This window comes from Haliaeetus albicilla, chromosome 1 (assembly GCF_947461875.1).
Source record: "Haliaeetus albicilla chromosome 1, bHalAlb1.1, whole genome shotgun sequence".
Taxonomy (NCBI): Eukaryota; Metazoa; Chordata; class Aves; order Accipitriformes; family Accipitridae; genus Haliaeetus; species Haliaeetus albicilla.
In genome coordinates this window covers 9,632,836-9,659,735 of record NC_091483.1, presented here as the reverse complement: position 1 = coordinate 9,659,735, position 26,900 = coordinate 9,632,836, and the positions used below count along the sequence as shown (strand labels likewise).

Genomic DNA, 26,900 nt, shown 5'->3' with positions numbered 1-26,900 from the left:
CAGGGCAAGTGCACAAGCCAGAGAGAAAACAAAAACACTCTTAACGAGATGATGCAGGTGAGCGGGTCAAAGGGAGGTTATTCCTTACGCGGCAGTTAAATGTGGTTTCTGAGCTGTGGCCAACGAAAAACTTGCTGGATTAGTCATTACATTTCTTCCCTGTTTTCAGTTCATGTGGTAATGCAGTTGTCTGTTTTTGTGCTGTACTCTTCTGCCATTCTTCCGGCAGCTGCCTTGCATGGAGAAAAGGAGAGCATGAATCAGTAAACTTCCACTTAGCGCTCCTATCCTACTTCTCTTCGCTTACTATATTCCCTTTTGGGGCAGTGACACATTCACTCCTGCCTTCCCCACTAGCTTCACACCTCTGCGACAGTCCAGACTAATTTAGCCAGTGTTGTTCAGTTTTTCTAGATCTGTCTTTTGGCATTGCTTTAAAGTTTTGTGATGTCATTTCTAGACCCCATCCATTAAAGGCAGTAAGTTTTTATGTCAAAGTTGTGTTGTCAGACACTGCAAATTCTGGTTTCTTATGGGTGAAGTCAATTTAATCTGAAGGAGAAGGTCATTTTATCAGTAAGGAGTCCACCATCTATCTCTAAATGGTTTTAACAGTGTTTAAAATACATTTTAACAACCTCATATAAAACACCGTTAAAGTACCATTGATCACAGTGAAAGATACAGATGCATTTTAATGACTCAGCAGGGCCTACTTGGACATGAAAACCCATTGTAATATTGCAGACAGAGGATTCCCCAGTGAGAAAAAGAAATCACTAAGCAAGCCAAACAGTAAAGTTCAAAATAACAGAAAGGTTCAAAACAATCCCCCTCCTAAGATTCGATGGTCTGAATTTTACTAAGGTGAGTTATAGTATTACAGACCAAATTAAGCTCTGTCGTACTTTGCTGCTCTTGTTCTCTACATTGAGATCACAGTGGTAAAAAACACTTGGTGGTGCTGATAAAATGACAAGATTTTCCTCTAAGGTATTTAATTTTTCTGAAGGGGGCTAGACTACATACTTTCCTCACTTTCCATATCCGCACATTCTGCATATGGTGCTGGTAAGGATGAAGAAGTCAGGCTGCTTCCTTCTCTCATCCTATGGTATAGTTATCCTGGCACATTATAGAGTGTCCCTACCAAGACCTGGAGCAGTCTTGTCCTTCCCTCCCTCCCTCTCTCCCTCCGGCTAGCAGAAGACGAGGGTCGTCTCTTTTTCCTGGTGCCCCTTTGCAGTGGGACAGTTGTTGCATGCCACTGTTTTTCTGCCTACTTTTCAAGTGCTTGAATTGGCAGGTAGCAAGCCAGAACTGACATACACCTACCAAGCAGTGTGCAGTGATGCTCTTAATTCTCTCCCTCAGGGTGGAAGGTCAGTCTTCTCTGCTTTTTCTTACTTGGATTCTTCTCTTTTCATGCCTGGCAACTCCAGTCAGGAGGTCCCTGAAAAAAACAAGTACGTTGGTGGAGTCCTGCAGTAACGGTTAGCTATTTCCCAGTAACGGTTCCGTGACTCATCAGCGTGTCACATTTACCCAAGATGTAATGTCAGAATTTAATTTCTTGGGTTTAAGTGTATCGGATCCTCCTTACAGGCTAGATTGCAGCAGACGGCATGATTTAGAAAGTCTTGCACTGAAAATAATCCAGGCCAGTTTTACTAAGAACTTTCAACTCCAGCCATAGCTTTTAGATGCTCTTTTTGGATGATAAAGTAGCAGTCTTGGCGAGGTTTGTTTCTTTGCACAATGCAGCAAACATCCTTGCTGAAATGGCTGCATGGTATTTCCAATTACAAGATGGAATAAGATTACTGTAGCAAGACAAATCATCTCTCTTGGAGGGAAGGTTTTTTCCTGTACTTCCTCTTTACAGCATAGTTAAGTACAACCTTTTATGGAAGTGGAAATATGTGCTTGTGTCACCACCAGCAATAATCCAGGTTTCCTTTCTCTTTGAACCCTTTGTATATATTTTATATACTTGTGGCAGTGATAAAATATACACTGCTACATGTTTTACATTTACTTATTATGCAGGTTAGACTGCTTCATCTGCGTTTTCTCCAGTATGTGTCTTCTTGCAGAACTACTTGAAAACCTGAGCAGTTTCAAGGAGCTTCTGCTAAAACTTGCTCAAGTATCACCTTCTGTCTAAATTGGGGTTCTCAACAAACATGCTGTGTTAGGAAATCTGGGGTGACAAAAGTCAAGGCTTTCATCGGTGCCAGGTTAAGGTCTAGTATTTTAGGATAAAGCAGAACTGGAAAATATCTTTTTACATCATTAATTAGAGAAGATTTCCCAGACTTCCTGTCTCCTATACAGCCTGTGTGATGCACAGCAGAATTTTCTTCAATATTTCTCTTGACTTTTCACTACTGAGAGACTCATATTTACAAATGTATTTAACTAAGAATGCTTGTCATCAAAAATGAAGAGGGAGCATTTTCCTCAGTACCTCCCCTCTCGTTTATTCAGAACTTCGTCCAAATGCAAACTTCTTCTGCTACTGTTATTTGCAACAGTTTCCTTGTCCTTTGCATACAGTGCATTTAAGTCTGAACTCTGGCTTTCCTTAGGTTCGCTGGGGTGATAAAGGATCCACTGAAGAAGGGGCTAGATTAGAAAAAGCAAAAAATGCTGTGGTGAAACTCCCAGAAGAACCAGAAGAACCTTTTCATCCTAAACCACCTAAACCAAAGCCTACCTCACCAGCCATTCAGGAGAAGTGGTATACGCCAATTAAGGTAATCTTTTTAGTCTTCAGTACAATATAATTCTGTACTAAAGGCTGGATTTTGTCTGCCTTACCAGTCTTATGCATGCTGAACTGTACATTATTTTTTAAGTAGTCCCATTCAAGTGTAACGTACTATTCTCAAAGCGAACACCTACTCAGGATGAATAGCAGGAGCAGTTTTCAGCTCTAAATGCAGTACTTCATCATTACTACCACATTCTGTTAACCTTCCCCCAAAAAGGGACATAACATACAGTAAGAGTACTAAAATCTACAGGGGCTGTATTGGCATTTGGTGTATCTCAACGTGTATGTAATTAAGCCTAAAACTACACAGTTTGTAGCTGTTAAACTAAGTTTTAAACACACATACTCATTACCGTCCAAGAAAAGCAAAAAATTATATAAAACAATATAATGCAAAAAGTCTGACAAACAAGCAAAACATAATAAACGGCATAAAATAAAGGCATTTTCCTCTCTAGTTGCCGTGAGTCACTTGCAAACCTGTAACAAGCTCTTCATAAAAACCGAAGATGGGCCCATAAATACCTTGCTTTAAATGTGTAAGAGCAAAGAATACACAGGTTTAGCTGGGAGTACAGATACCTCTATTCTGTCTTCACAACTCCTTACAAGTCTTTTCTGACCACGAGAAGGTCCTGAAGGCGTGTTGTCCACACGCAGGCGCAACTCTGCAACCCGTTCGTGCGGAGCGGGATGCTTCTGACAAGCATCAGAGCTGCTATGCGTGTTCTGCACAGGCAGCCTGAGCGCTCGCAGTGAACCTGCTGCATTTGCTACATGTGGGACTTAAGCACAGTACGAATCAGCTGTATACTGTGTGCCTAGCACGTCCGAGGCTTCCCAAGAATCATGAACTTGCTGTATATGTGCTGTAAAAACAAACGCATTTATGTGGGAGAAATCCCAGATGGACATGTGGCAATTCAGCCCAAAATATTGGCAAATAAACATACTACTTCTAGATTGCTCGGAAGTAAACGTGGGTTTGGTCATAGCCACTCCGCTCCCAGTGGAGGTGAGAGTGCAGTACCTAGCATTCACTGATGGGCAAGAGCAGCACCACAGCTGTGTGGCGTGGGTGACACAGCCTAAGTCTCTACTTCGCTTATCCGGCTCTAAGGAACTGGTTCTGCCAGTAAATTTCTCTTATGGATCTCCTTGGACAGTAACTTACCAAGCGTGGTGTGCTCTCCGTTGACTGATTTTATCGTACTGAAAGTCCTGTTGCTCTGTTACCACAGGGTCGACTCGATGCACTGTGGGCGCTGTTACGAAGACAGTATGACAGAGTCTCTCTGATGCGACCACAGCAAGGAGATGAGGTTTGTGCATGGCGCGCGTATCCGCTACGGTTGGCAAAAGGGGGGCATGTTACGGCGAGGCTTTAGCAGCTGCTGAACGCTGGTAATTCCGTGACCTTAACTAAAGAAAGCACTGCAGCCAAAAGAATGGCACAACAGGAAAAATAACGCATCGGGGAAACAAAGTGCATTGAAAGATGCATCACGCCAGCCCAGACATGTTGCAGAAACACGGATCTCCTGAAAGCAGAGTGAAGGATTCTGTGTTTTCTGTGTGTTCAGCTGGAAAACAAAAACATAGCACACGCATCATTCATTATAAACTCTCTGTAACAAATACCCAAATCTTTCTTTTAACCAGCCATTTGTAAGAGTAGAGTCTCACAATCAGAATACTAAAACCATATCAAACTTAAGTGACCAACAATAACTTTCATGCAAGTTGCTTCACACAGCTTTGCACTTCCACACCAAAAGCAACTTTCACAGAAAAAAAAGGAGAGCAAACTTCTTTCTCAGACAGTCCTTTCTTCTAGAACACTCATGACCCACGAAAAAGTGGCCTTCACTACAAACACTGCTACGACTGGGAAGTAGAGTTATTTTTTGAACCCTTTATAGTGAAGCTAGACTGTGTATTTCTGGTGGTTACTCCTTAAGAAAGTATTACTTCAAATCTTAGCTTTTATCTCAGGAACTGATTTATCATCAAGGTATTTCAAATCTACTGGGACCATTCAGCTTCCTGTTTGTGGCACATCGGAAGAGACATAGGATTTCCTCTAAATGAGACAGCAACTTCTTCTCAACAAACCGGCCCCAGATGGGCGCGCCAGATTCTCTCGTACCACAAAGCAGTAGTGTGTGAGAACGCTATTTTTGCAACATACACCATGAGCATGACATAAAAGGATTAGAGGGGCTAAAGGGAGGGAGTTACCTTTGAGAGAATGAGAGGTAGTCGGTATTTAGATTATTTTCCTGGGATGAGGTTTGGTACTGATCTGAAGGAAGAAAAGGTGAGATTTAATTAAGGCAAGGACGAGTGTTGGAAGAATTAGAATGACCAAGTGCAGTGCTGCAAATAGGAAACACAGTCAAATACTAGCATTATAATTCTAGTTGTTACGTTGGCAAGTTATTTACTGTTTGCATGAATGGTGCGCGTTACATGTAGCAGAATTAACAGTAACAAATCTACGTACAAAATATACAGTACAATACAGTTTAACAGGTAAATTCAATGTAAATAGGAACGTAGAAGAAATGATGCTTGAACAGGCCAAAAACCTGTCAGTCAGGCCCTGTTTTGAGGATTTCTGACCATAAAGACAGGTAGTTACTGTAAAAATTGCCTGCCAGAGAAGGCTTTGCTGAGCCACTGTGAAGTCAGGCATCCGCCTTCTCTGGACTCGATAGGAAGACATTGACCAACATCTTGGTTTATGAAAAACAGAGAAGTAGCTCGCTAATCTTCAGTATACCCACTGAAAAAAGGAGTAGAATTTGTACTGATGAATAAAATCTAAACCAGTGGTCGTTAAGGTGTGACCTGTGATACTGTAGGAGTGCAATTTCTGTCTGGCACGGTATTTTATACCTTCGGGAAGAAAAATTTTTATACTTGTTCATAACTTGCTAGGTAGAGATTCCATGCTGTACCCCTGATGGGTTTAAGTCAGTGAACGGATGAGCAGTCACATGTATGTACAGCGAGACAGGCATACACACTTACTTCAGAAGCACTGTTATGGTAAACGGCAGCCACATAGTTGTTTTGTTTTGTCTTCTTTTTTTTATTGTTTAAGAACTTGGTAGTTCACATTTGTAGAAGAATTCACTGCTGAATTCAAGTCCTTGATCAAATAATTGAAATTGAGGCATGAAGTATCAAAGCAGAGCGAGTGAGCTTTTTCTTCCTTCTCTCTCTCCTCTCCCACTTCTGCCACATTGCCAGATAATGCTGAGGGTGGCCCAGTTTGAGGGCTGCACGCGGCTGAGCCAGGAAGCTTTGATTGTGGATGGAAGTCCTTCGAGTCATAAATTTTTCAGCTAGCAATCCGTGAGGTTAGGGAAGCTTGTACAGGTGTGAGCTAGCAGGTTGTCGCCGACATCTGTTTAGAGCGGATGCTCAGGTCCTCGGCAGCCTGCAGCGAGGCTGCAGGATTGTCAGCAGATGTAGTTAAGAGTGGCAGAACAGTTTTGGTCTCACATTTGCCGCCTGGGGGCTGAAACACTAAAGGTAGAGTGGGGGTGGACACAGCTGCGCTCCCAAACATGCCTCGGGCACAAATAAAGAGATCTAATATAGTTTGACTCTGTTGTGGTGGGGAGATGAGGACAGAGAGCCACTTCAGAGACAACTTAACGCTGCAACATCTGCCGCTAAGTTTCCAGGGAGTGACAGGGGACAGCAGGTACAGATCGAAGTCCCCACATAAACAGCCTCCATTAAGCCATGAACTCTTTTGAAGGGCTCCCATCAAACATAGCGGAGTCCGCAGCAGGAGATTTTGTTTTCAAAGCCATGTTTTGTTTTCTGCGCTAACAAGATAATTTATAAATGATGCATTACCCTGCATTCATACTCCTATTGATACTTTCTTTCCTTTTTTTATTAAGGGGCAAAGAAGAATGAACCACAGTAGTTTTGGGGTACTTTGATAAACCAGTTAACTGTCTGAGGGTTTTAACTGAGGTTATGGCAACCGTCAGTCCACAGCGTTACATTCCGCTAGGAAGCGGAGCTGAACGCGTGCACCGTTATGGTGTCACTGCAGAGGAGTGTCTGCCATTGTTTCTGTACTGGAACACCTCTTCCAGGGAGCTTGTTACTGCATGAGAACAGAACTTGGCACAGGTTCGCAATGCGAGCGTTAGGGTCCTCCTTTTCTCTAAATCCTTGTGTTTATTTTCCAGTTTGCAGTTTAGCACCTAAAGCTAAGCATCTGGGTTTTTCAAATTCTTTATGTGACCTTGCTGCTTTGTGCAATTTGATAGTGGCCGAGATTCTGATCCTGTTACATTTATGCAGACAAATGTCTTTTAAGTCCACAAATAGCCTGTTTGGCCCTGTCAGGATGCAAATATGTATGACTGGTAAAAGGAAAAAGAATCTATAGCTAATTCCAGAAGAAATTCTACAGTAGAACTATAGAATACTTCCAGCTTTTTTAACGTTACAAAACAGCCTAATAAAAAGGAAGACACCTTTACTTGTTTTTAATTTTAAGCCTATTAGCATTTACCTGCTTTAAAGATTCTTTTATAATAATGGCTGCAGAGTTAATACAAACATCTGTTTAACCTAATGTTGCTTTGTGAGCATCTCTATGTTATACAAAAGAATTATATTCTTCATTGTAACTCTGTTACCATCACACAATTTACAGTTAGAAACACTTGGACAGTATTATATTCTCTGAGATGAGGCCCATGTTATTGTTCCCTTTGTGTTTCTTCAGTAATTCCTACGATGGGCACAGGCAGAAAATACTAAATCTTTAGCTTAGTCTGTCAATTGTAGCGTGGAATAGTAATTATTAGGAGGCTGAGGCTTTAAGTGCCTTGCAACTGAGAGAAAACTCGCTGTTCTTAAACAAAAGACTAACTGCAGTGCCTAGGAGTACCCCAGCCGTCAGTTCCAACAATGCTTTCACAGGGTTCGACGGGCAGTTCATCACCTACCTTTGCAGCAGAGCTGCCCGTCTGCTGGCACTGTTACGAGCCTAGTGCTTTATAACTCACTGAGTGATGTTTGCTTGCCTACAGGGTAATAGGAACAGGAACGAGACTGGTGATGTCAGGATTATTTGGTTTACTCCTGTATTCTCTAAAACCAGAACTGTTTGTCCATTTTCTAACCAAGGAGGACCGCCTTCAAGAAAATGAAGGTGACTTGGCTTGTTTTTTAATCACTGCAAATGGTTGAAATGCGTAGAGAAATAACAAGTTACAGTTAGAGAAAGATTACTGTGGCTACTTAGTGCACTTTTTGGTTTAAAACTTCTAAAAATCAAACTGCGCCTAGCAGTAATTCATATTACAACTTAAGACTCAGTTCACTGGAGCTCCCTGTTGAATGATAATACGGTATGGCACATTTTTGTGGAACATGGAAATTATTATGCTCAAGAAATTGTTGACTGAGGGTTTTGAAAAGAAACTTTAGTATTACTCATATAGCGAAGTTTATGTTTATGTTGGATCTTCTAAATTGCTGCAGTGGTAAGAAGATGCAGAACTACTTATGAAATGTGTGAGATTAGAAGGGAGTTAGAGCACCTCTTTTTCTTAAATGTTTTCTGCCAAAATATTCCTTCTGCCTCTTCTTCAAGTAGGAATTTGTGTAGACCTGAGAGCTAAACTGGAGCCAAAGTTTTTCTTAAACTTCCAGAATAGACCCATATTACTGGTAAAATTATTAAGTTCACTGTTACAGAAAGTGGAAGAAAACATTTTAAGAGCATTCATTTCAAACTGCCCTATTCAGATTGAATTCAGAGGTCGGTCTCCAACATAAAGCAATGCATCCCATTGAGCAAAGCACTGAAATAAATTTCAGAAAAACAGTCGTCCCTTGGCCTGCCTACAAGAAGAAAGTCTTTTTTGGAGAGGATGCCTGCCCCTTTTGTTAAAATGGTGAGCGATAGCCAAGAGATAAGCACGATTATGAATTATCAACTTACTAGAATTTGCTTGTGCTGAAGACCCAGAATAATATTCTGCAATTAAAACATCCACATAGTAGTACTTCCTCCAGAAGGATGCTCACTGTAAATGGCTATCACAGCTTCACTTTGTTAAAACCAGGTTGCAGGCTACCATCCAGGAGGGTCCGGCCTGTTTGCCTTTTGGGTGCCCCATCCTAGCTAGAGTGGTTACCTTAATAGTTGGATTTGCTAGCTGTCAATCAATGAAGGCAGTAGTAATCATCGTTATTAAAAGGCGATGTTGTTCTGGTGTTAGGAGAAACAAGGATATTTTCCCATCTACGTAGGCAGTCACTTTTGGCACTCCCTCACTTTGTGCAGATGAGTGCTGTTGCTCTTTTTAAAATGAGCCTTCAGAATTCATTAGCGTGAGCATGAACACTTGTATGAATGAAATAGTAGAAAGAAAGATACCTACCTGTCAGTTTTAAAGTCGTGACATTCGTACCGATTTGACTAGTACTCCCACAGACTAAAATGGACAAAGTGGCTCTGACAGACCTTGCACGGGTCCTCAGCCACACGTACAGTGTGCTCATGAGCACGGTACTGCCCCACCGATGTTGTTACCATTGCTGTTGGATGACAGCAGGCTGTATGGCTGGATGATGGTCCTGATGGAAGTACTGTCATGCCAACATAGGATGTACTTTTTGTGAAGCCATGATACACTTTAATAGAGCATTTTAAAAAGCTGAGCTGCCACCAGAGTGTGCAGCCAGAAGAATTCTTGCTGTCTTTATTAGTTTACATACAGCTGTCTGAAAGATGAGTGCCTTAGGCCTCCTAACATGGAACAAATACACCATACCGTGCATCGCGGTAACTTAAGCTGTGCTGGCAGCACGGGGATAATGCCTATTAAGAAAGAAAAAGTCAGTCTTTCCTGGGTGGAGTATGAATTTGTTACAGCTGTCAAATACCTTCTCTGCCACCCTAAAGAGCATTACACTTCTTCCCCTGCTCCAAGCTGTACTAAAGGAAAACATTTAATTTGGCAGTGCGTTTTTTTTTAATAACTGTTTGTTTCGTTAGGCATGATTCAAAAGGGAAAAAATCAAATTTGTTTTCTTAATTCCTCAAAACATCTTTCGTATGGAGTGGATTGCAATAAAACCAGTTATATTTAATCACTACCTGGCTTCCAGTGAAGAGAAGGCAGTATGTATCTAACCAAACCCAGTCATAAAACACAGCTCCCAGCTTGGGCGCAGCCCTTACGTAGCTTATGTTAATGCTGGGTATCTCATTAGTCCAGCTTACAGAGAGACTGGCTACCTTCAAGAAACAGCAAAAAGAAAATTGACAGGTTCATTCAGTCGCTACTGTCCAGAAGAGACGTGACAGCTTTAACTGTCTTGGGCGTCCAGATTTATGAACTGGTCCTACGCTCCTAACCAGATTAGTTCCTTTTCCATTAACTGCTGAAAGTAGGGCAGCTGTCCGAGCGGCTGGCTGTAAATTCGATAATGTCTGCTGTGTTAATCTGTAGGCTTTTCAGATGAAGAAGGCAGCAGATAACAGGATTAAAGTTTCACGACCCAGGGTTTTCACAGCCCGAGACGCGGGCATAGGGGGATAGAGAATGACTTCTGTCATTAATCTTAATTGATTGCCAAGAGGTTTTAATCTGGGTTATTAATTAGGAAGGTCCTTAACGCACTGTCTACATATCAACATCAGATGCTCTTTTGGGACATATGGCCTATCTTATATTTACATTCACACAATTTACACATACGTACATTTCTGTATGACGAAATTCTTATATGTATATATGCATACAAATAGCTGTAGAAGCATCACACACTCTTTGGCAAAATGTGATGAAAATGAAAAAAACCACTTTGCACAAAGGTTAAATTTCCACACAATAAACACGTATACCTCTATTTATGTTGATAAGTATGTTAAACCATTTTGATTATATATGCCATTTATCTAGATTCTTTCAAATGGAAATCTTTGATTTGCAGATTTAAGTCATGTTTACCTAAAGTGCAGCACATGTCTCCGTGTGCCTCTGGCCATTCAGACACATACAGATCGCAAACGGAAACATTACCATTTTTATCTTTCACAGTTTCAATGAGTTAGTGTTCAGGCCTTCCCTCTTCCCTTTTTTTATTTTTAAACAAGTTACTGTTGGACAGCCAGAGTGGACAGAGGTGCAGCTATCCATAGCTGCAGCTACGTAACTATGTGATAAATCCCAGTAATGCTGCTTTGACATTTACCAAAGTACTGTTTGCAGGAGGAAATATTAAATTATGATTTGAGCACTTAAACTAGGCAAGAAAAGAAAACGCTGTGACAGAGTCCTGGCATTTGAATTTTGCGCAGATTCGAACTGTGCTGCAAATTTCTGCAGTCTTTCCTTTCTTTACAGAACATTATTTACATGATTAATCCCATGTATGGAAATGGAGCCAGGGCTGAGGAGGCCTTTTGTTTTAAGTCCTCTGTGAGTGACAGCAGAAGATTCCCATTTATGGCTAAGTGTGCTGGGCCATGCTGTGTCCTGCTTTCCAAAGCAAAATGCAAACATTATAAGAAGGCAACCATTTAGTTAGTAAGGAGCTGAAAATTCTGCTCTTAAAGTGTCCACAGCAAGTAAGAATGGTTTGAAATACTTCAGACTAGAGAGGAGGATGTAACTGCTGTTTTTTAGGAAGAGGAAAAAAAGGCCATAATCAGGGAGGACTTACTGACAACTGAGTCCAAGAATTTCCCAGTTTTTCCTGGGCAATAGAGATCCATCACTTGGCTCATCTAAAACTAGACTGTACCAAGCAGCTGTAGTGCTGTAGGGACCTCTGTCAATGGAGAAGGATACAAAACAATCTGAAAGCTCATGTCATTCTTGGGTATTGTGTTGCCTCTTGAAACTGTTATGCACAACTCATGCTCGTTTTCTGCAGTAAATTGCTTTCAGTCTTCCCTAAGTACAGATGTGTCAACTATTGCACCACCCCACAGGGGCATCCCACAAAAGCACCCACCTGCCAAAGACTTGCTGTGGTTTTCTGCTTCAACTTGAATTTCATAGGAATTAACTGATGGCCAATTCCAGAGTACTTTGGCTCTTAAAAAGGAATTAATTTTGTCTCTTTGCTAAGGTATTTATGAGAGTCCCATCTGTGGAAGACTGACAGCTTATGTCCTACGTCTTCTTACTCTTGCAGCATGTTCATCTCTAGCAGCCTGTATAGCTTCATTCAGACTAGTGGGCTATGTGGGTATTAGTAAAGTCCTGCCTTGTATCAGTCATTGAGCAGCCACTTGAATCAGTCTGTAATTTTTCACTTTGCATCTGAGATGCTTCTGCTGAGAAGGAACAGCCTAGTAGCAACAGACGTCCCGAGAAGGTGTCTTACTGATTTGGCAGATAATCCACTGTTGTGGTGTCTTAGGAGTGCTGTCACTGAGTCGGGAACGCCTCCACGTTTGCAGATTGAAGAGGTCAGGACTTGATTTCAGACAATGGCATCATTTCTTCCACCTCATCAGAAATTTGAAGTCCAGGGATGAAGTGACTTTAATGACCGTGTTTCCTTGACATAGCTCTGTGCCTGCCTTGTCCCTACGAGTCACAGATAAAGAAGTGGAACTAAAATAATTTGAAACCACGTTGCAGGCCACGAACACCAAGAGTGGATGGGAAGCCCTCCCATTGCTCACGCAGAATCAGCAAAGAATTTCCTTTGGCTGTGTACCCCCGTGAGTTTGCTTTTTGACCACATTTAAATGAAAAGATTTTATGTGGAGCAAAAATAATGCATTAACCATTAAAGCTCTCACGGTCCCAAAGATTATTAGGAATAGTATAGTTTATTGCAGATGGGATTCTCCTTAGCTATAGAAGTGAAAGGTCCTAGCGTTCTTCAACAGTGATCCAGCATGTTTTAAAAGATTCAGACTGTGATTTCACTGCCATTTGGAGGAGATCACTACAAATACTTTATATAAACAGAGACAAGTGATGATGGAAATCAACTGACTAGGAACTAGAGAGGCTCTGGAACGGGAAACTTGGTGACAGAATCAGGTGAACAGAAATAGGCTAGTTTTCCTTTGACTTCACTGGGCTCTAATTCTCTAACCAACAGGAAAGGGTTGTGAAAACATCTCAGAAAGACTATTTTTAGAAAGTGAGAGTCTACCTATCGCCTAGAAGGTGTTAGTGTCACCTGCAGGTAGCTGTGGCAGCCTAGACCTCAGGGAGACTTACTTAGGATGAGTTTATTAAAAGCTTGTGCTAAATTGTAGCTAAATGAGTTCAGAGTATGCTCAAATATGCCCACCCAGATACTCATTGTACCAATAAAAAAGCCTCTAAAGCCTGAAAGCAGTTGCACGTGTTAATCATTTCACGCATGCAAATTTTCTCATTAACTTTAATACAACATTATCGAAAAGAAGGCGGGGTGAGGGAGCTGTTCCGTTATCTTGACATTGATTGCATGGCTTTTGCTAAAGCAAGGAATGAACAAGAAGATAAAAAGTTGGGAAGGACTACAGCACACATGTTGCTAAATGTGACAATTGTATGTTAGAGGTGGACGGTGGGGAGAAAAAGAAGAAAAATGATGAAAATTATATTTATTGCTTCTGATCTTTATTCCAATAATTCAAAATGGTTTTTGTTCTGAAATCAATTTTTGCATGTCTAAGTCCATTATGAACTATAGATCCATAAAGAATTAATAAAAACCCCCAAACACTTGAGTTATTAGCATTTTAAAATGACTGAGTCTTCATAAGCCGTAATATTTTCTGAAGAACTCAGCTGCAATATATTTATGGAGTGCCTTCAAGTAACATACGCCTCTCATCTCTGCCTGTTTGTATGCTTTGTCTAAAGGGGAAATTGCCGCCTAGTAAATGAAGTGACTGTGCCATATGTTGCCAAAGCCCGTTACACTTTAAGGTTCCATCCATAAATTAGAATGTCTCAATACATTTGAGTTTTGTCCCTCAACAGTGTGACTTAATGGCACGCCCTCAGCCTTAACATTTAATTTTAATATTGAATGTGGTGCTTGTTGATGGCTTGTGTCACAGCCTTCATGCAATTTGAACACAGTCTTAAAAAAAAATTAATTCAATTACAAGTAACGGAGTTATTAACGCTGCTTCATATCACTAAGTATATATGGATGCATATGATTCTGTTCTTCGCAAGTCACTCTGAAATGAATTTTGTAACTTCTGATAACTGTGGTGGACAAATGCTAAACGAAAATCAATCACTTAAGTTTAAATGGGCTAAGCTCACCGTCTTTCTTCAACAGCCTCTGTCGGACAGCTAACCAGATGATAAGTAACAGTTTCACTGACCTATGGCCTGTGAATATTTAGCGTAATCCTCTAAGGACAGCACTTCAACTGCCATTGCATTGCTTGTACTCTAGGGCTCAGGATTTCTCATTCATAGATAAAGATTATTTTTGATACACACTTCAGTCTGTAGTTTTCTCCCACAATGTCGCTCTATCTTTATTGCTTAGTCTAGCTATCCAAACCCTGCAATTTAAATCAGTTTGATCAAATTAAAAAGGATTAGATTTCCTTGGAATTCATTATAACTTTTTTCCACTGGGAACAACAGAAATTCTTTAATGGTCTGAAATATAAATTTCCTTGCCAGATGCAAAATACTACTGTCGGATCACAGAGGGTAAATGCAGGTGCAAAGCGCGTGGTAGCTAGTAACACATTTTATATCTTTCTTTGCCAAAGTAGATGGATGATATTTTATTTTACATTATAGTACAAAATAAAACCTGCTAAAATTTGGAATGGTTGTAAAGTGATGGACAGGTATCTTTAGGAAGTAGAGTATGATCCCAGAAGAAGGTCGATTATTTAGGGCTGAATATTCAGAAGAGCCTAAGGGCTCTTAGGAAGTTAACTCAGTTCTGTGGAAAGACTTTCCCAGCAAACCCAAGCACACCCCAGCGTTACAAAGTGTAGCAGGTCTCTAAATCACGTAGAAATCGTGCGTATTGCCACCAGAGAAAAACCGCTCACTCCAGGAGAGAAATGTTACACGAGATGTTAACGTTTTAGGGCACATCCTTATGTCGGGGATGCTTCCTTCTCTCTTCCAGTGTGGCCCTGTTACCCTATTCCTCAGGTAGCGTGGACTGCTCCGTTTGCCCTCACCGTTGGAGAGCTTTGGGTGGCTGTCTTAAACCTAGACTATCTATCACAGTGGAGCCACAACTAGTCGCAGGTCATTTATTTCATTTCATTAATAAAATAATAACATCTATAGACAGAGGCTTCTGCCCGCTAATAGTCAGTTTGAGTCTCAGGCAGTTGATGGGAATGACCTTTTTTTTTGTTTGTGCAATCATTTTCATAATGATACTCAGGGTCAGGCCTGACAACCAATCTGCCAAGCATTAGTAGTAGACATCGGTTCCCTTTGGTAATACGACATAGATGTACCCCAGGCAGATGGTCAGAGATCACAGGTGGCTAATGAACCTGATGGGGCATTTTATTAAGATTATGATGGCAACTAAGTAAGATTTTTTCCCTCTTGATAACAGTATTTATAACACAAAGAGAAGAAAAGAAAAGCGTGTAAAGGAACAGGAGAGTATAATGGACTATGTTTCCATTGGATCTAGCATTCTGTGAATTCTGTGAATTCTAGATCTAGTTTTTCAAATCTCATTGCTTTAAAAGTGCGGCGGTATACAGTCTTGTGGTTGGCACAGTAAAAGAAACTGCTGGTTGTAGGTACTACTTGGAGGGAAAGCGGCATGATACTGGCTCCTTCATGGTATTTTTCATTTTGACTCTGCCCCTTTGAATGAATTAGCCATGTCAGGTATTTTAAAGCTAGTTACCATCCTTCCCACTCTAGTGAAGAGAAACAGAGAGAGAAAAAAATGAAAGAAAGAGCAAATTCCAGTAAGTTTGGTCTTGCAAACCCATATCAAGGACTTGTGTATATAGGTGGCTCTTAATACCTGCCTGCCTGTTGTGGATTTGCACCCCTTGAATCTTAGTGAGCAGAGCATGAGAGAGTCATATGTTTTTTCCTTGGAAGTCCTTCCTGCTCTTACCATTTGCTTTTTCTGGTGTATAGGCATTTAATTTTCAGACCTACCAAACTGAAATCCAATTTATCCTACCTTTTTTCCTTCCAAATTGACAGTATGCCTTCTCATACAACTTTCCCCATAAAGTTTTGGGCTGGTGTCTGCGGACCTGACCCTGGGGGTATCAAGGCCAACTGCATGTCTTTAGCACTGCTCCTAGTCAGGGCCAAATCAATAAACAGCACAAAGCTGTCAGGCTTGGAATAGCGCTTTATACCATTTTATGTTTTAAATCCCTGCCAAGTATAACATTTTTACTGAATGAAAGCTGGTTTCTCTGTGCTAGATAAATATTACAGCTGGGGCTCAAACTGCAAGTGAAATTCTACATTTTGACTTTTAAAGGTTTGAGTGGTCTGGGTCACAAGTATTTAAGAAAGCCCTTCATTTCCTGGCATATTACTCTAGTTCAGCTCATGCAGCCTGTTCACACTCAGCCTGTGTGGGGAGCGGTGCTAGCTGGGGATTAACCTGCACAGCCAATCCTGAGCTATGGTACCTTGCCTCCCACTTCAGATCACTAGAAGATACATCTAACGGTTTTCAGAAGGGACTGTAACATTTCCTCCAAGGGCTTGTCTGAGGAGTAGTAAATATAAATGGTCTTCAGCTGAAATAATTATTCGTTATACCTGATTTATAAGGCAGTTCCACGTTAAAACTCAACTTTCTGGCTAATTGTGCCTGCTACTGACTTAGATCCGTAATTGCCAATGCTGCACTTAGGCTCAGCGGTGGCGAGGGTTTGGTAGCAATTTGTGAATGTAGCACTGAAAAATACCTTGGATTTAGGCCTTCCAGAAATTCAGTTTTCATGTATTTCAGTAGTCCAAAAGAAGGTAAATGGAAAGAACTCTTCCTATTTCTTTAAATTTATATTTCCTATGTTGATTGTAATGAAAGCCCTTAAAAGTCAGCCGCACGCTCAGTTGGCACTCTGTGAATACTCTCCTGGGCACGTTCAGTGCATGTTTTATGTCACTCTTTCCTGATTTATAAAACCAAAAATGCTCTGCCTAGGGAAAGAAAAATAATACTAGGCTTTGGCTCAGAAAAAGTCAGGAGAAAACCAGTATACTCTGTCACTACAGCAGGGAAGTTTTGTTGACGAGAGTATGCTTTACCATCGCGTGTTTTCATTAAGGGAGAAGTACAGAAATTTGCCCCAAATGTGCATCTCTGGTCTGGTCAAAGTCAGGTGCTCCTTACTGGCATTTAAAAAAAACATTTGGATGAACAAAAACTGCCCCCCTGGAGTAAGGGCTGCAGGATCAGGCATCCCAACAGCCTCTGTAAACCCCGCTGCCATACCCGAGATGGTAACTGTCATACCTCCGAGATCGTTACGATGTGTGTAACGTCTGTGAGCTCTTTTTCTCTAGAGCACTACAGTACTTAAGTTTTTAAAAACGTGGCACCTAATTACATTGTACATCACCCCTGAATTTGTAAGAAGAAATGCTAAAGAAGGTGGTGGTTATGAAGCAGAAACATGAGGCTGTGAACTGTCTTAGTATACACCGTAAAGTGTATGACAGCAGCACTGATCAGTCTTTAAGCAAAAAGAGACCTGTTCCATTTATTGAACCTGCTGTCACTTCATGCTGCAGCCGCCTCTGGCACCGCCTCTGCTGTTCCAGGCAAAGACCAGCATGCATGGGCCCAGGTGCCTCCTCAGAAGCAACTGCAGCGGTTCTCTCCGGGAGATGCTCCCAGCTGGGCTGAATCCCCGTTGTTACGGAGAGCACCAGGACACCTCACAGCAGCAAAGGGTCTGCCCGCTCTCCTCTCCCTTCCTACCAGGGATTGTGGGGGCTTGCGCTGGTCGACGCTCAAACATTTTCCGTCTGACACCTCTTACAGTCTGCTTCCCAGGCTACTGTCTCCACCAAGATCACAACAGAGATATAAATACTACTGACTGGAGTGGAGGCATAAAAGACACTTCAACAAAAACAGGAGGAAAATGTAAGAGAAAGAGAAAGCATGCCTTTCAGCTGGCTCATTTTTGATTTCCACTCGGCACTTTCCAGCAACGGGGCCACTGCCGCACATACAAGTTGTGCGTTCGCTAAATGCAACGTGTCTTCTCTGGGCAGAGCAGCAGGGCTTTCCCCGAGTGATGGTGGTGGTAATTAAGGCACAAGAAATAGGGCAGCAGGTTTCTCAGGGTTACAGTGTCTGAAGAGGATGATGCAATAAAGAATGAAGCCAGTGATAGCATCTGACGTTTCTGTAGAGATGATGTGAATACCAAGGAATGAAGGCAAAGCCACCTATGGGATGGGGGAAGAACAGATGCCTCTAGTGAGCTCTGAACAACAGCTAGGAACAGAAGGCTACTGATACGGGTAAAAGAGTTCATATTTCATTTTTAGTGGATGAAAATGTGAGAGTTAAACTCTAAAAGCAAAGGCAAGGACATCTGGTGCAGAAGTGCAACATAAATAGGTTTGCTCCCATAGTTCTGTTGAGTGCAGGTAAACTCCACTCTAAGCAATACCCCACTGGTGGTAGTCTCCGTTCTCAGGGATCTTACTGCAGTAAAGAGTCAACTGGTCACTAGAAAACAGAAGCAGGTACCATTTTTAAATGCTGGGATTTCTTCTATGTGATAACAACACACATGTGCAATATCATGCCCGTGACTCTTGTGGAAATGCCTCATTAATACAGCTTAAGGCACAGAGATTTTACCTTGTGTATATGGCACAAAAATTGAGTAAAGTCAGATCTTGCCCCACACTAGACTGACCAATACAAAATCACATGTATTTTATCAAAGATGTGCACTGCTTAGTGTTAGAATATCAAGGCATGAAAGGCATCTTTATTCTTAAGATGGCTCTGAACAGTAGTTCTATAAATATCTGCTTTACTTACTGTAGTAGACCTAAGCCATGTGCCTTCAGGCCACCTTGGAGACAAGAGACAAGATGGTGGCAGTATCGGTCAGCCCACTTGGGAGAGGGGCAGCTGCGGTAGACACTTCATCCCAGCCGCCCTTCTCAGTATACAAGTATTGCACTGGAATAATTACCGCGTATCATCCCCCGTTTCACGCGCACTCTCCGTCAGCTCAGACACAAAAGTGACTCGTGACTCGATGCTAAACTAATGCTGACTCTCTTTGTGTCTGGGCTTCTGTGCGTGTGTGTGTGTGCGCGCGTGTAACAGACACGCACACAACTCACCTTTGCACACACATGTTCAGCGCTCAGATACTATCAGTGGTAAGTTCCATCAGTGAGAGTCAGACCGCCCCTCTGTCCTTCCTGAACCCTGTCAGATGTAAATCAACCACACAGGAGGTGCCCAGCCTCCTGCAGAGCCTGAGTAAGAGGGTAGGCTGCTTTTATTGGCTGTACCGTGCTCCACAGCTCTACTCCCCTCCAGGCTATGGGTCTCTAGAGCTCAGAGAAACCTCATAATACACCTGTACCCAGTTGTCTCTGTCTCTTTGGATTTGTGGGTCCTATGCCCAGGACATCTTGATTCTGAGAGCTGCGTGGGTGCCACACAATCTGTCACTTTCTGCCACTCCCTGCCATAGCTTGCTCTTTCCTAAGCGGCGGATGTCCTTAGCATGCGCATACTCTTCACCAAATCGCGAGATAACTCTCAATATCATTTTAGTGGAGGACTGTTTTGCAGTTTGGAATAGATGGCATGTATCTTCACAGCTTGGTTTCTCTATCCCTCCTTTTACTGTTCTGGTGTTAAGACTCCTGGACCAGGCATATCTCTGTGCGGACTGCATCCTGTGATACTGGCAGGTCACCCATAGGGGCAGGAGGACACTTGAGGTAGGACAGGTGTGGCAGAGTGTTCTTGCTCCACCTTTGCAATGTTATATGAAGCAACCTGACAGCTATGAATTAAGTTTTTTCTTTGGCTGCTGCGTCAGCTGCAAGATCTGTATTGAAGAGGTGAACATTCACAGATAAGGAAAAAAAATTAAGTCCAATAAAAACTGCTGTCCTGGCTGGCCCCTACAGAGACTCAGGCTTAGACTGTCTTTCTTTGCTGATGAATCGCTAGGGAGATTCCTCTTCACCCCTCCAAACGGGCAACCTGAGGCAGGGACACAGAGGTCAACTCCTTCAGTTGTGTGGTCTGAATCCTGCCTCCGATGAACAAACTTCACTCTCCCACTGGCTGTGTTAAATGCAGACCCCATTCAAATGATTATAAAGTCATCAGAAAACCAGGAAGAATGTTAAGAGAAGTTACCGATAACCTGGTTTTTTTTTCAGTACATGCTTGGATACAGTATTTTCTATGCTTTTGTCAAATGTTGCTTTCACTGGAGATCACCCGAAAAAGCTAGTTTGGCAGTAATGAAATGACTGGTAGAAGGAAATACAGTAACAGCGATGGGAAATGGTGCTCTGTGTGCACTACAGCTTCTGGTTTAGGATCTCCCCAGTTGTGGTTCTCCGTCTGTCCTGCGGAGCCTGCAGTTAAGAGACACCTTCCTGAGCAACCTAACACTTGCGACACTATTACTACAGAACCTGTATGTGCACTAGCGAAAGCCACAGGAGATATTTCTGTTTTCCTATTTGCAGCAGATCAGATGATATGCATTAGGATGACTTAACCTTCTCAGACTTGTGGTAAAATAATGCTGGTTAGTGAGAGAGGAAGTGTTGAATTTCCTTTTGGCATAAATGGATACAGATCTGTTTATATCAGTAGTAAGTTTAGTCATATGCGTTTTAAGTTTTTGAGGCTGATATTTTCAGACGTGCTACTCAAATCTATTTTAAGGGTTCTTCATGCTGTAAGTTTGTGAAGAGCCTGCATTAGAGTTTTAAAGCACTGCTTTGGGAAGCTATTATCAGTAGCTATTAATTATTGAACGCTATACCTTCTGGAAAAGTTGTTTCATCACTCGAAAGTGACCTTGTTAGAAGAGGCAGAGGGAAAGAGAGACATATAGTGCCTCCTGAGATCAAGTGGAGTGATGCGTATCAGGAGAAGACACTAAAGATTTATTGTCTGTGGCAAAAGAAACACAGATCTCTGCTTGTGCAGTAAGTGTTTTTGACATCATACACCGTAAAGAATGATTGGATACTGTAGGTTAAAAAGTGTTTCGCTGAAGGAAAATAATAGACATTTTCACAGTGCTGTTTATATTAAGAGGTCTGACTGTGTGGCTCTGTAGCCTAGCTGGTCCTGAGAATTTGATGGTGTCCGAGTTAAGCCAGTTTTGTGCTAAAAGGCAGCTGAATAATCGTAAGAGAGGATACTGAGAGTTTATCTAAGTAAAAGGAAATATAATTTAAGGGAAAAATCTATAGGGTTTTCCTCATTTTGCCTTTTTCAGTGAGGTTTATAGTTAGTGAACAAAAAACATTACTGTAGCCTTTCACAGCTGCTCTTGAAAAGACACTGGGAAAGTTGAAGTGATTGCATCGCTTACATAGGTAGCACAAACTCTACTGCTGTGATGCTCTTATGTATTGCATTTATGACATTCTCTGTTTCACAACAAAAGGTGCATCTTTGCAGCTGCTGTTTAACATTTATTGAAAGAAGATTCCTTTTGACCTTGGTGATTGCTGGTACAAGTTCTTACTCCGTGACATCCGCACCACTGGAGAAGTCCAACATCGGCATTGTTTGGAAGCCTTGCATGGAAGTTTAATTTATTAACCGCACCCTGGCCTTTCCCCTGGAATTTTTCTTTTTTTCACAACTGTTTGTGCAGCACTATGCTTGTCTTCCAGTAATACTGCTGTTCGGAGTTTTCCCATTGCTCAGTCAGCTTGAATTGTTTAAAAAGGTAATTCCAAGATAAATAGGAATTCAGTTTAAAGTAAAAGTTAGGGAAAAATGACCACTCATGCTCATCTCTCGCTTTTATGAATGCCTCTGGTTAGATTGGAGAGCAAGGCACTATAGCCAGAGAGCTTTTAGATAAATCATAATTAGATACACGTGCAAATACATCAGCTAGGCCTAGGCGCACAATTAGGCACCTAATTATTTTGAAAATGCAATTGCACACCTAGCTAAAATGGCCACGCTTCCTCTGAAGCCGTCCGGTTGTTTCCGTCCCAGCCTCCAGCAAGGTTGTGGGATGCCACCTGTTGAAAATGCCCCTGCGAGTGGCGGTGGAGGTGTCATAAACGGGCCGAGCGCTCGCCGTCCTGGCCTTCATTCAACACCAGCCCTTTTGAAGGGGGGCGGCTGCTGGGGCAAGGTTTTCAAGACAGGCTTCCACCACAGTCTGCCCACGCACATCCCGTGCTTTGGCCTGGTTTTCCTGCCGAGACGGAGGTGATGGTGCTGTGCAGTGACGGAGGGCACAGGCTGCAGCACGGATGCGCTGACCGTCAGTCAGTTGGGAACGAGGCCGGCACATTTTACAGCAAAGCAGAGGTTTCACAGATGTCACATTGCTTGTACGCGTCATGGAAGCAGCGGCCACGTAGAAAAAGAAGATGTTACGGTGTTTCCTTGGAAGGACAAGCTGTAGCACAGGCAGCTCCCTGAGGACACACTCGGTATCCATGCTGATGTGCTCTCAAGGTATCAGTCTGTAGGGAACCAGGCTGTGCCGAGTTTATTTCTTGTGGAACTGCTTTTTTTTTTGGATATGAATGTGGAGTTATCAGAGGGTCGTGTAAGACAGGAGGAATTGGTAGTTTCCAGCATCTCTGGCATTGGGCCATACTTGGCTTTTGTTTAGCTATTTTTTTCCTCTTTCTGCTGTGGCTTCTTTTTCTTTCTTTCAACAAGGAAAAGAGGGGGAAAACCCCAGCCAACTGTGATTTGTGATTCAGCTGACAGTGTGTGATTGAAACTGCAGCTAGGTTGATTCCAAATTTAAAAATGCAGTTTAAAATAACATTGTCACTGTTCAGGGACAGCATTTTCTTTATGTAAATGTCTTATCTGAGAATGTTGTCAATGTCACAATCCACTCGGGGCCTAATTGTTCAGCCACTACTTTGTCTGAAATGACTTCTCCCTGATAAGGATCACGTGCGAGAATTAGCATTTTCAAAGTAACACTATGTGAACTGGAAGGTGAAGCTGAAAAGACGGGGAACAGCTTTAGCCTTCTCTGTTCATACTGCATAGGTGATATGCAATTGTTTGGCTTTGCTTCTGTTTACTTCTGCTAAAAGTTTTCAGCCTAGATTTTAAAACCTGAGCCGAGGGCAACCCAGTAAGGTGCCTGATTCTCAGTTCAGGAAAACCAAACTGCATTTTTCACGTGCCTGTTCAACACGCTATGACCCATTTTCTTTATTCTTAGCCCTTTCATGACTTAATAAAACCATCACGGCTTCACAGTAAGTGCTTGATAAGCCCCTCACAAGTACAGCATTACAGCAGCATATTAATGCCATGATCTCCAGAAGTGTGTGCAGAATGGCAAGAGCCCCTTCGGCGTGGTACAAAGGGGATACCTAAGACACGGTTTTAAAGACCGAGAAGGCAGAAAATATGGTACGTCTACCTGGCAGCTGAGAGCGATAACCAGCCAAGCACTAGTTTATAACCCCGCTGGAGGCAGAGATCACCACCGAAGAGCAGGAGCTTTAAAACAGCATTTGAGCCAATAATACAAAAAGCCCTAGATGAGTGACAGCAGTTAATTTTGCCTGGTAAAAGGACAGCAAGAAGACCAGAATTGCAAAGTTACGCATTCACTGAACGATCTTAGAAGTTCAGAAGGGAAAAAGCTAGATATTTATAAGGCTGAATGTTTATTTATACATACGTGCACACACACAAACCCACGCCTGCCTTTAAGGAAAGGAAAAGAACACCTGAATGCGCAGAGTGCTCGGAGATCAGTCCCCAGCAGGGCCCCAGAGCCCGGCCAGAAGCAGGGAACACTGAAGTGGCAGAGCTGAAGACATGAAAGATTTTGCCAGCAGTAGTGGATATGCTTAATGTGTTTAAGAGCTTAACAGCCTATTGAAATTAAACTGCAAATGTATTGTGCCAAAGTCCGCTGTCTGCCAACAGTCCTGTGAACTGCCTTTCCAAGCTACCAGTTTGCTTGCCTTCCTTGGTACTCACCAAAGTACAAACCTGCCCTTCCATCTCCCCGATGAAAGCATATTAACCTTGCCATTTACCAGGGACCAAATGTTGAGGGAGGTGGGTGCATGCGAGGATGATTTTGCCTGTGTTTAGATATATTCCCCCCCCCTTTCTAATTCTTGAAATGCAATATTGTAAATTTCAGAACTTTTTTCTGCTTCTGCAGCATTTTTTAATGTTCAGGTTATATATTTTTTTAATGATTGTAATATGAGTAGTTATTCTTGCATAGGGCTCAATTTATTAAGCATCCTGAATAAGAAAGAAGTAGCCCTTAAAATAAAGCAGTCACTTCTTTTTAACACTATGTTAATACCTCTGAAGGAGTATCTAGACTTGAACACGATGTTAGAAGTCTGAGAGTAAGACTTGTTTCGCAGAACTTACTAGCCAAGGAGTGAAGATATGTTCTCCCCCGTTCTTTTTTTTTTTTTTAAAACCACTATAAAATCACAGAACTATTTTTTAAAATTACTGTGGTTTTTCCTTGAAAAAAATTCATATAATTTGTACAAGCTGAGGTGCTACTCGAAGAAACTTTGTCTACTTCAGGGGATCTTAGGTTGATTCGAACATGGAGAAAAAGGATTTCTGCATAGATTCTGGAAGAGGTTGCCTTGGCCTCATTTTCATCCATTTCTACCCCAGTTGCAATGACTAGGCCATACAGCTGAGAAGAGTTTGTATTTCATTCTTGTGTTCGCAACCAGTACTAAATGCTAAGGAAAGCCATTATTTTGCTTGGGAAAAAATCCAGTGTTTCACATTTTCCCAATTTCTTGCCTACATTTCCAAAGAATGTGTCCTTGTTCCAAAAATCCACCAAAAATTCTAACAGTTCTGGTTCTCATTAGCACCAGAGTTAGGAAGTATAGTTGTACTAGAGAAAGCCAGTTTTTCTGCACTTTGATCCAGATTTTGTAGGTGTAAACATAGGGTTAACTGAATTGGAGAAGCATCTGGACCTTTAAAGTGCTGGTCAGAAATAAATACTTAAACTTTTGTTGGCTTGCAAGAGAAATGGTAGGACGTGCAGTAAAATACTTGTCCTGCTTTTGGTACCAGAACTAGCTAAGTACTGCTATTAGGCATGACGCACCACAGTACCTGCACGTCCTTACACAGGGGTGGCTGCCTGCAGGGGAGCAGACCGTCTAGGAGACCTGCTGATGCTCAGCAGAGCTGGAATTCATCCCACTACTGGTCTGTCAGCACCGTGGCACACCCTACCCCAGAAAGCCTGAGGGAGAGCAGCACTCGCGTGGTCCAACAAGTTTGGGATTCCTTTTGAATGCGGCTGCAGCTTGGCACCAGTCTAGGTACAAACGGGGCGTCACTTCCCGGCTGCAGCAGGACTGTGCTTCCCTGGCGGTGGGCTGAGCGAACCAGGTGATTAAAACATCCCACTTGAATGTCAGAGCTAACAAACGTGTAAGTTTTTAGTAGCAGCTCTGAAGTTCTGCTTGCCCGCACCTGCTAACACACTGCCTCTCTTAAAGCCTCTCCAAGGCTATTCTGGTAAGGTGCTTGTTGACAGTCCCACATGCTGCCACGTTGTGTGAACTCCTGCTGCGTTTAGAGCACTGTATTAAACCATGACAAAGCTCACGCCCATTTTTGAGATAACATGCCAACACAGCTGGCTGCGTAATCCCTTACAGAATTCATGCACGTGGTACAGGACCTATTACCTGCTCTTTTTTCATATTTCTCTTCAACAAAAGCTGGCCTCTTCCTCGTCCCGTCCTTTTGCATGCTGCCGGCCTCAGAGCAGCAAGTTCACAGGAGGTAGAAACGCGTGCCCCAGGACGGGACACAGGACCCCACCTTGGAAGCACAGTTACCACAGGCCGTGTCACCCCACTTTAACCGCATCGTGCCTGAGGGGGCTCAGAATAGGGCAGAAGCTCTTGCATCCCTTTTTCCTCTTCCGGATTCCTCATCATTTGTTACTATCTCTACTACAGAGGAAGAATAGGCACTGTATTTTCTTACTGTCACTATCAAGTCTGCATTGATTTATTCCTATAGTCTGTAACTGAATTAAAATTTTAATTAAGCTTAGGCCACTTTTTTCTTCTTTTTAATTAGGTAGAGCCAAATCGCTTGTCTGTGGGAAGAAGTAAGAAAAAGAGCAGAAATATTTTTTTGTGATCTGTACTTGTGGTAGTGAAGCCTTAGTGAGAATATCCTCTTGGAGATCCCAAAGGGTTTTTTTTCTTTTTCATTAATGTTAAGAATTTATTCCTCCCGAAAACTTTTAAGCCTGCTACGCAGTTATATCGTATGTCTTCTACCCAGGCAACTCCTCCTAAAGATTCAGTCTTGTCCCACTGAGCCTGACAGCGCCAGCTGGTGACCTGTACCTCAGGTGGAGAATACGCAGAAGCATCACGGCGAAGGCTTTCCCTTTTAACAAATACAATGACTGTCTGGCGGCAGAGTGCTGTCTGACTGAAAAGAAGCTATGCTTAAGAAAGACTGATCAAGAAGTCCCACAGAGGTGGGGAGTGCCTATACTAAGCCAGAGGAGTAACACAGTGCCAGTGCCCAGTCTCCACACACAGATAGATACCTCTTTCCTTGCTTGCCCTCAGAAACTGCCAAGACCCCACAGCATATTTCTGGTGGGGAGAAAACAATCACCAGTGCTCCTCCATAATATCAGGTGCTGCTACTTCATCTCCTCTCCCTGTTCTGCTCACAGGTTAAGAAAAATGTTTTGCACACACTCATTCACCAGAAGTTTAAGCAAGGGAGCACGGACGAGCGCAGCTACAACCGGATTTTGCGTTTAGGTCCCCATAAGAACGAGAAGTCACGCGCAAAGTAACATCCTGGGCTATTCTGATTTTAAAAGCTTGCAACCACCGTGGTGTGGTACTTGGGCAAGGGGCTCAGCAGCCAGCTGAAAAGC

General features: G+C 42.4%; 1 protein-coding gene and 2 long non-coding RNA genes across 4 annotated transcripts in view; 1 reads left to right on the top strand and 2 right to left on the bottom strand.

The window, feature by feature from the left end:
• LOC138684701 (uncharacterized) overlaps positions 1-2,632 on the bottom strand; it is a 67,749-nt gene extending 65,117 nt beyond the window's left edge. Inside the window, exons 1-3 of the long non-coding RNA XR_011323951.1 lie at positions 2,471-2,632; positions 1,336-1,453; positions 89-233 (exon numbers count right to left, since the gene is read on the bottom strand). This is a non-coding gene — a long non-coding RNA (uncharacterized lncRNA). The remainder of the gene's footprint in view (positions 1-88; positions 234-1,335; positions 1,454-2,470) is intronic.
• The window catches only part of ANTXR2 (ANTXR cell adhesion molecule 2), a 120,232-nt gene that overhangs the window by 69,361 nt on the left and 23,971 nt on the right, over positions 1-26,900 (top strand). For both annotated transcript variants that reach the window (XM_069778904.1, XM_069778895.1), the window contains 2 exons: positions 2,592-2,759; positions 4,021-4,101. In XM_069778904.1, coding sequence (XP_069635005.1) covers positions 2,592-2,759; positions 4,021-4,101 — 249 coding nt within the window. The remainder of the gene's footprint in view (positions 1-2,591; positions 2,760-4,020; positions 4,102-26,900) is intronic.
• Positions 4,108-26,900, bottom strand: part of LOC138684699 (uncharacterized) — a 337,043-nt gene continuing 314,250 nt past the window's right edge. The window contains exons 9-10 of the long non-coding RNA XR_011323946.1: positions 5,021-5,084; positions 4,108-4,362 (exon numbers count right to left, since the gene is read on the bottom strand). This is a non-coding gene — a long non-coding RNA (uncharacterized lncRNA). The remainder of the gene's footprint in view (positions 4,363-5,020; positions 5,085-26,900) is intronic.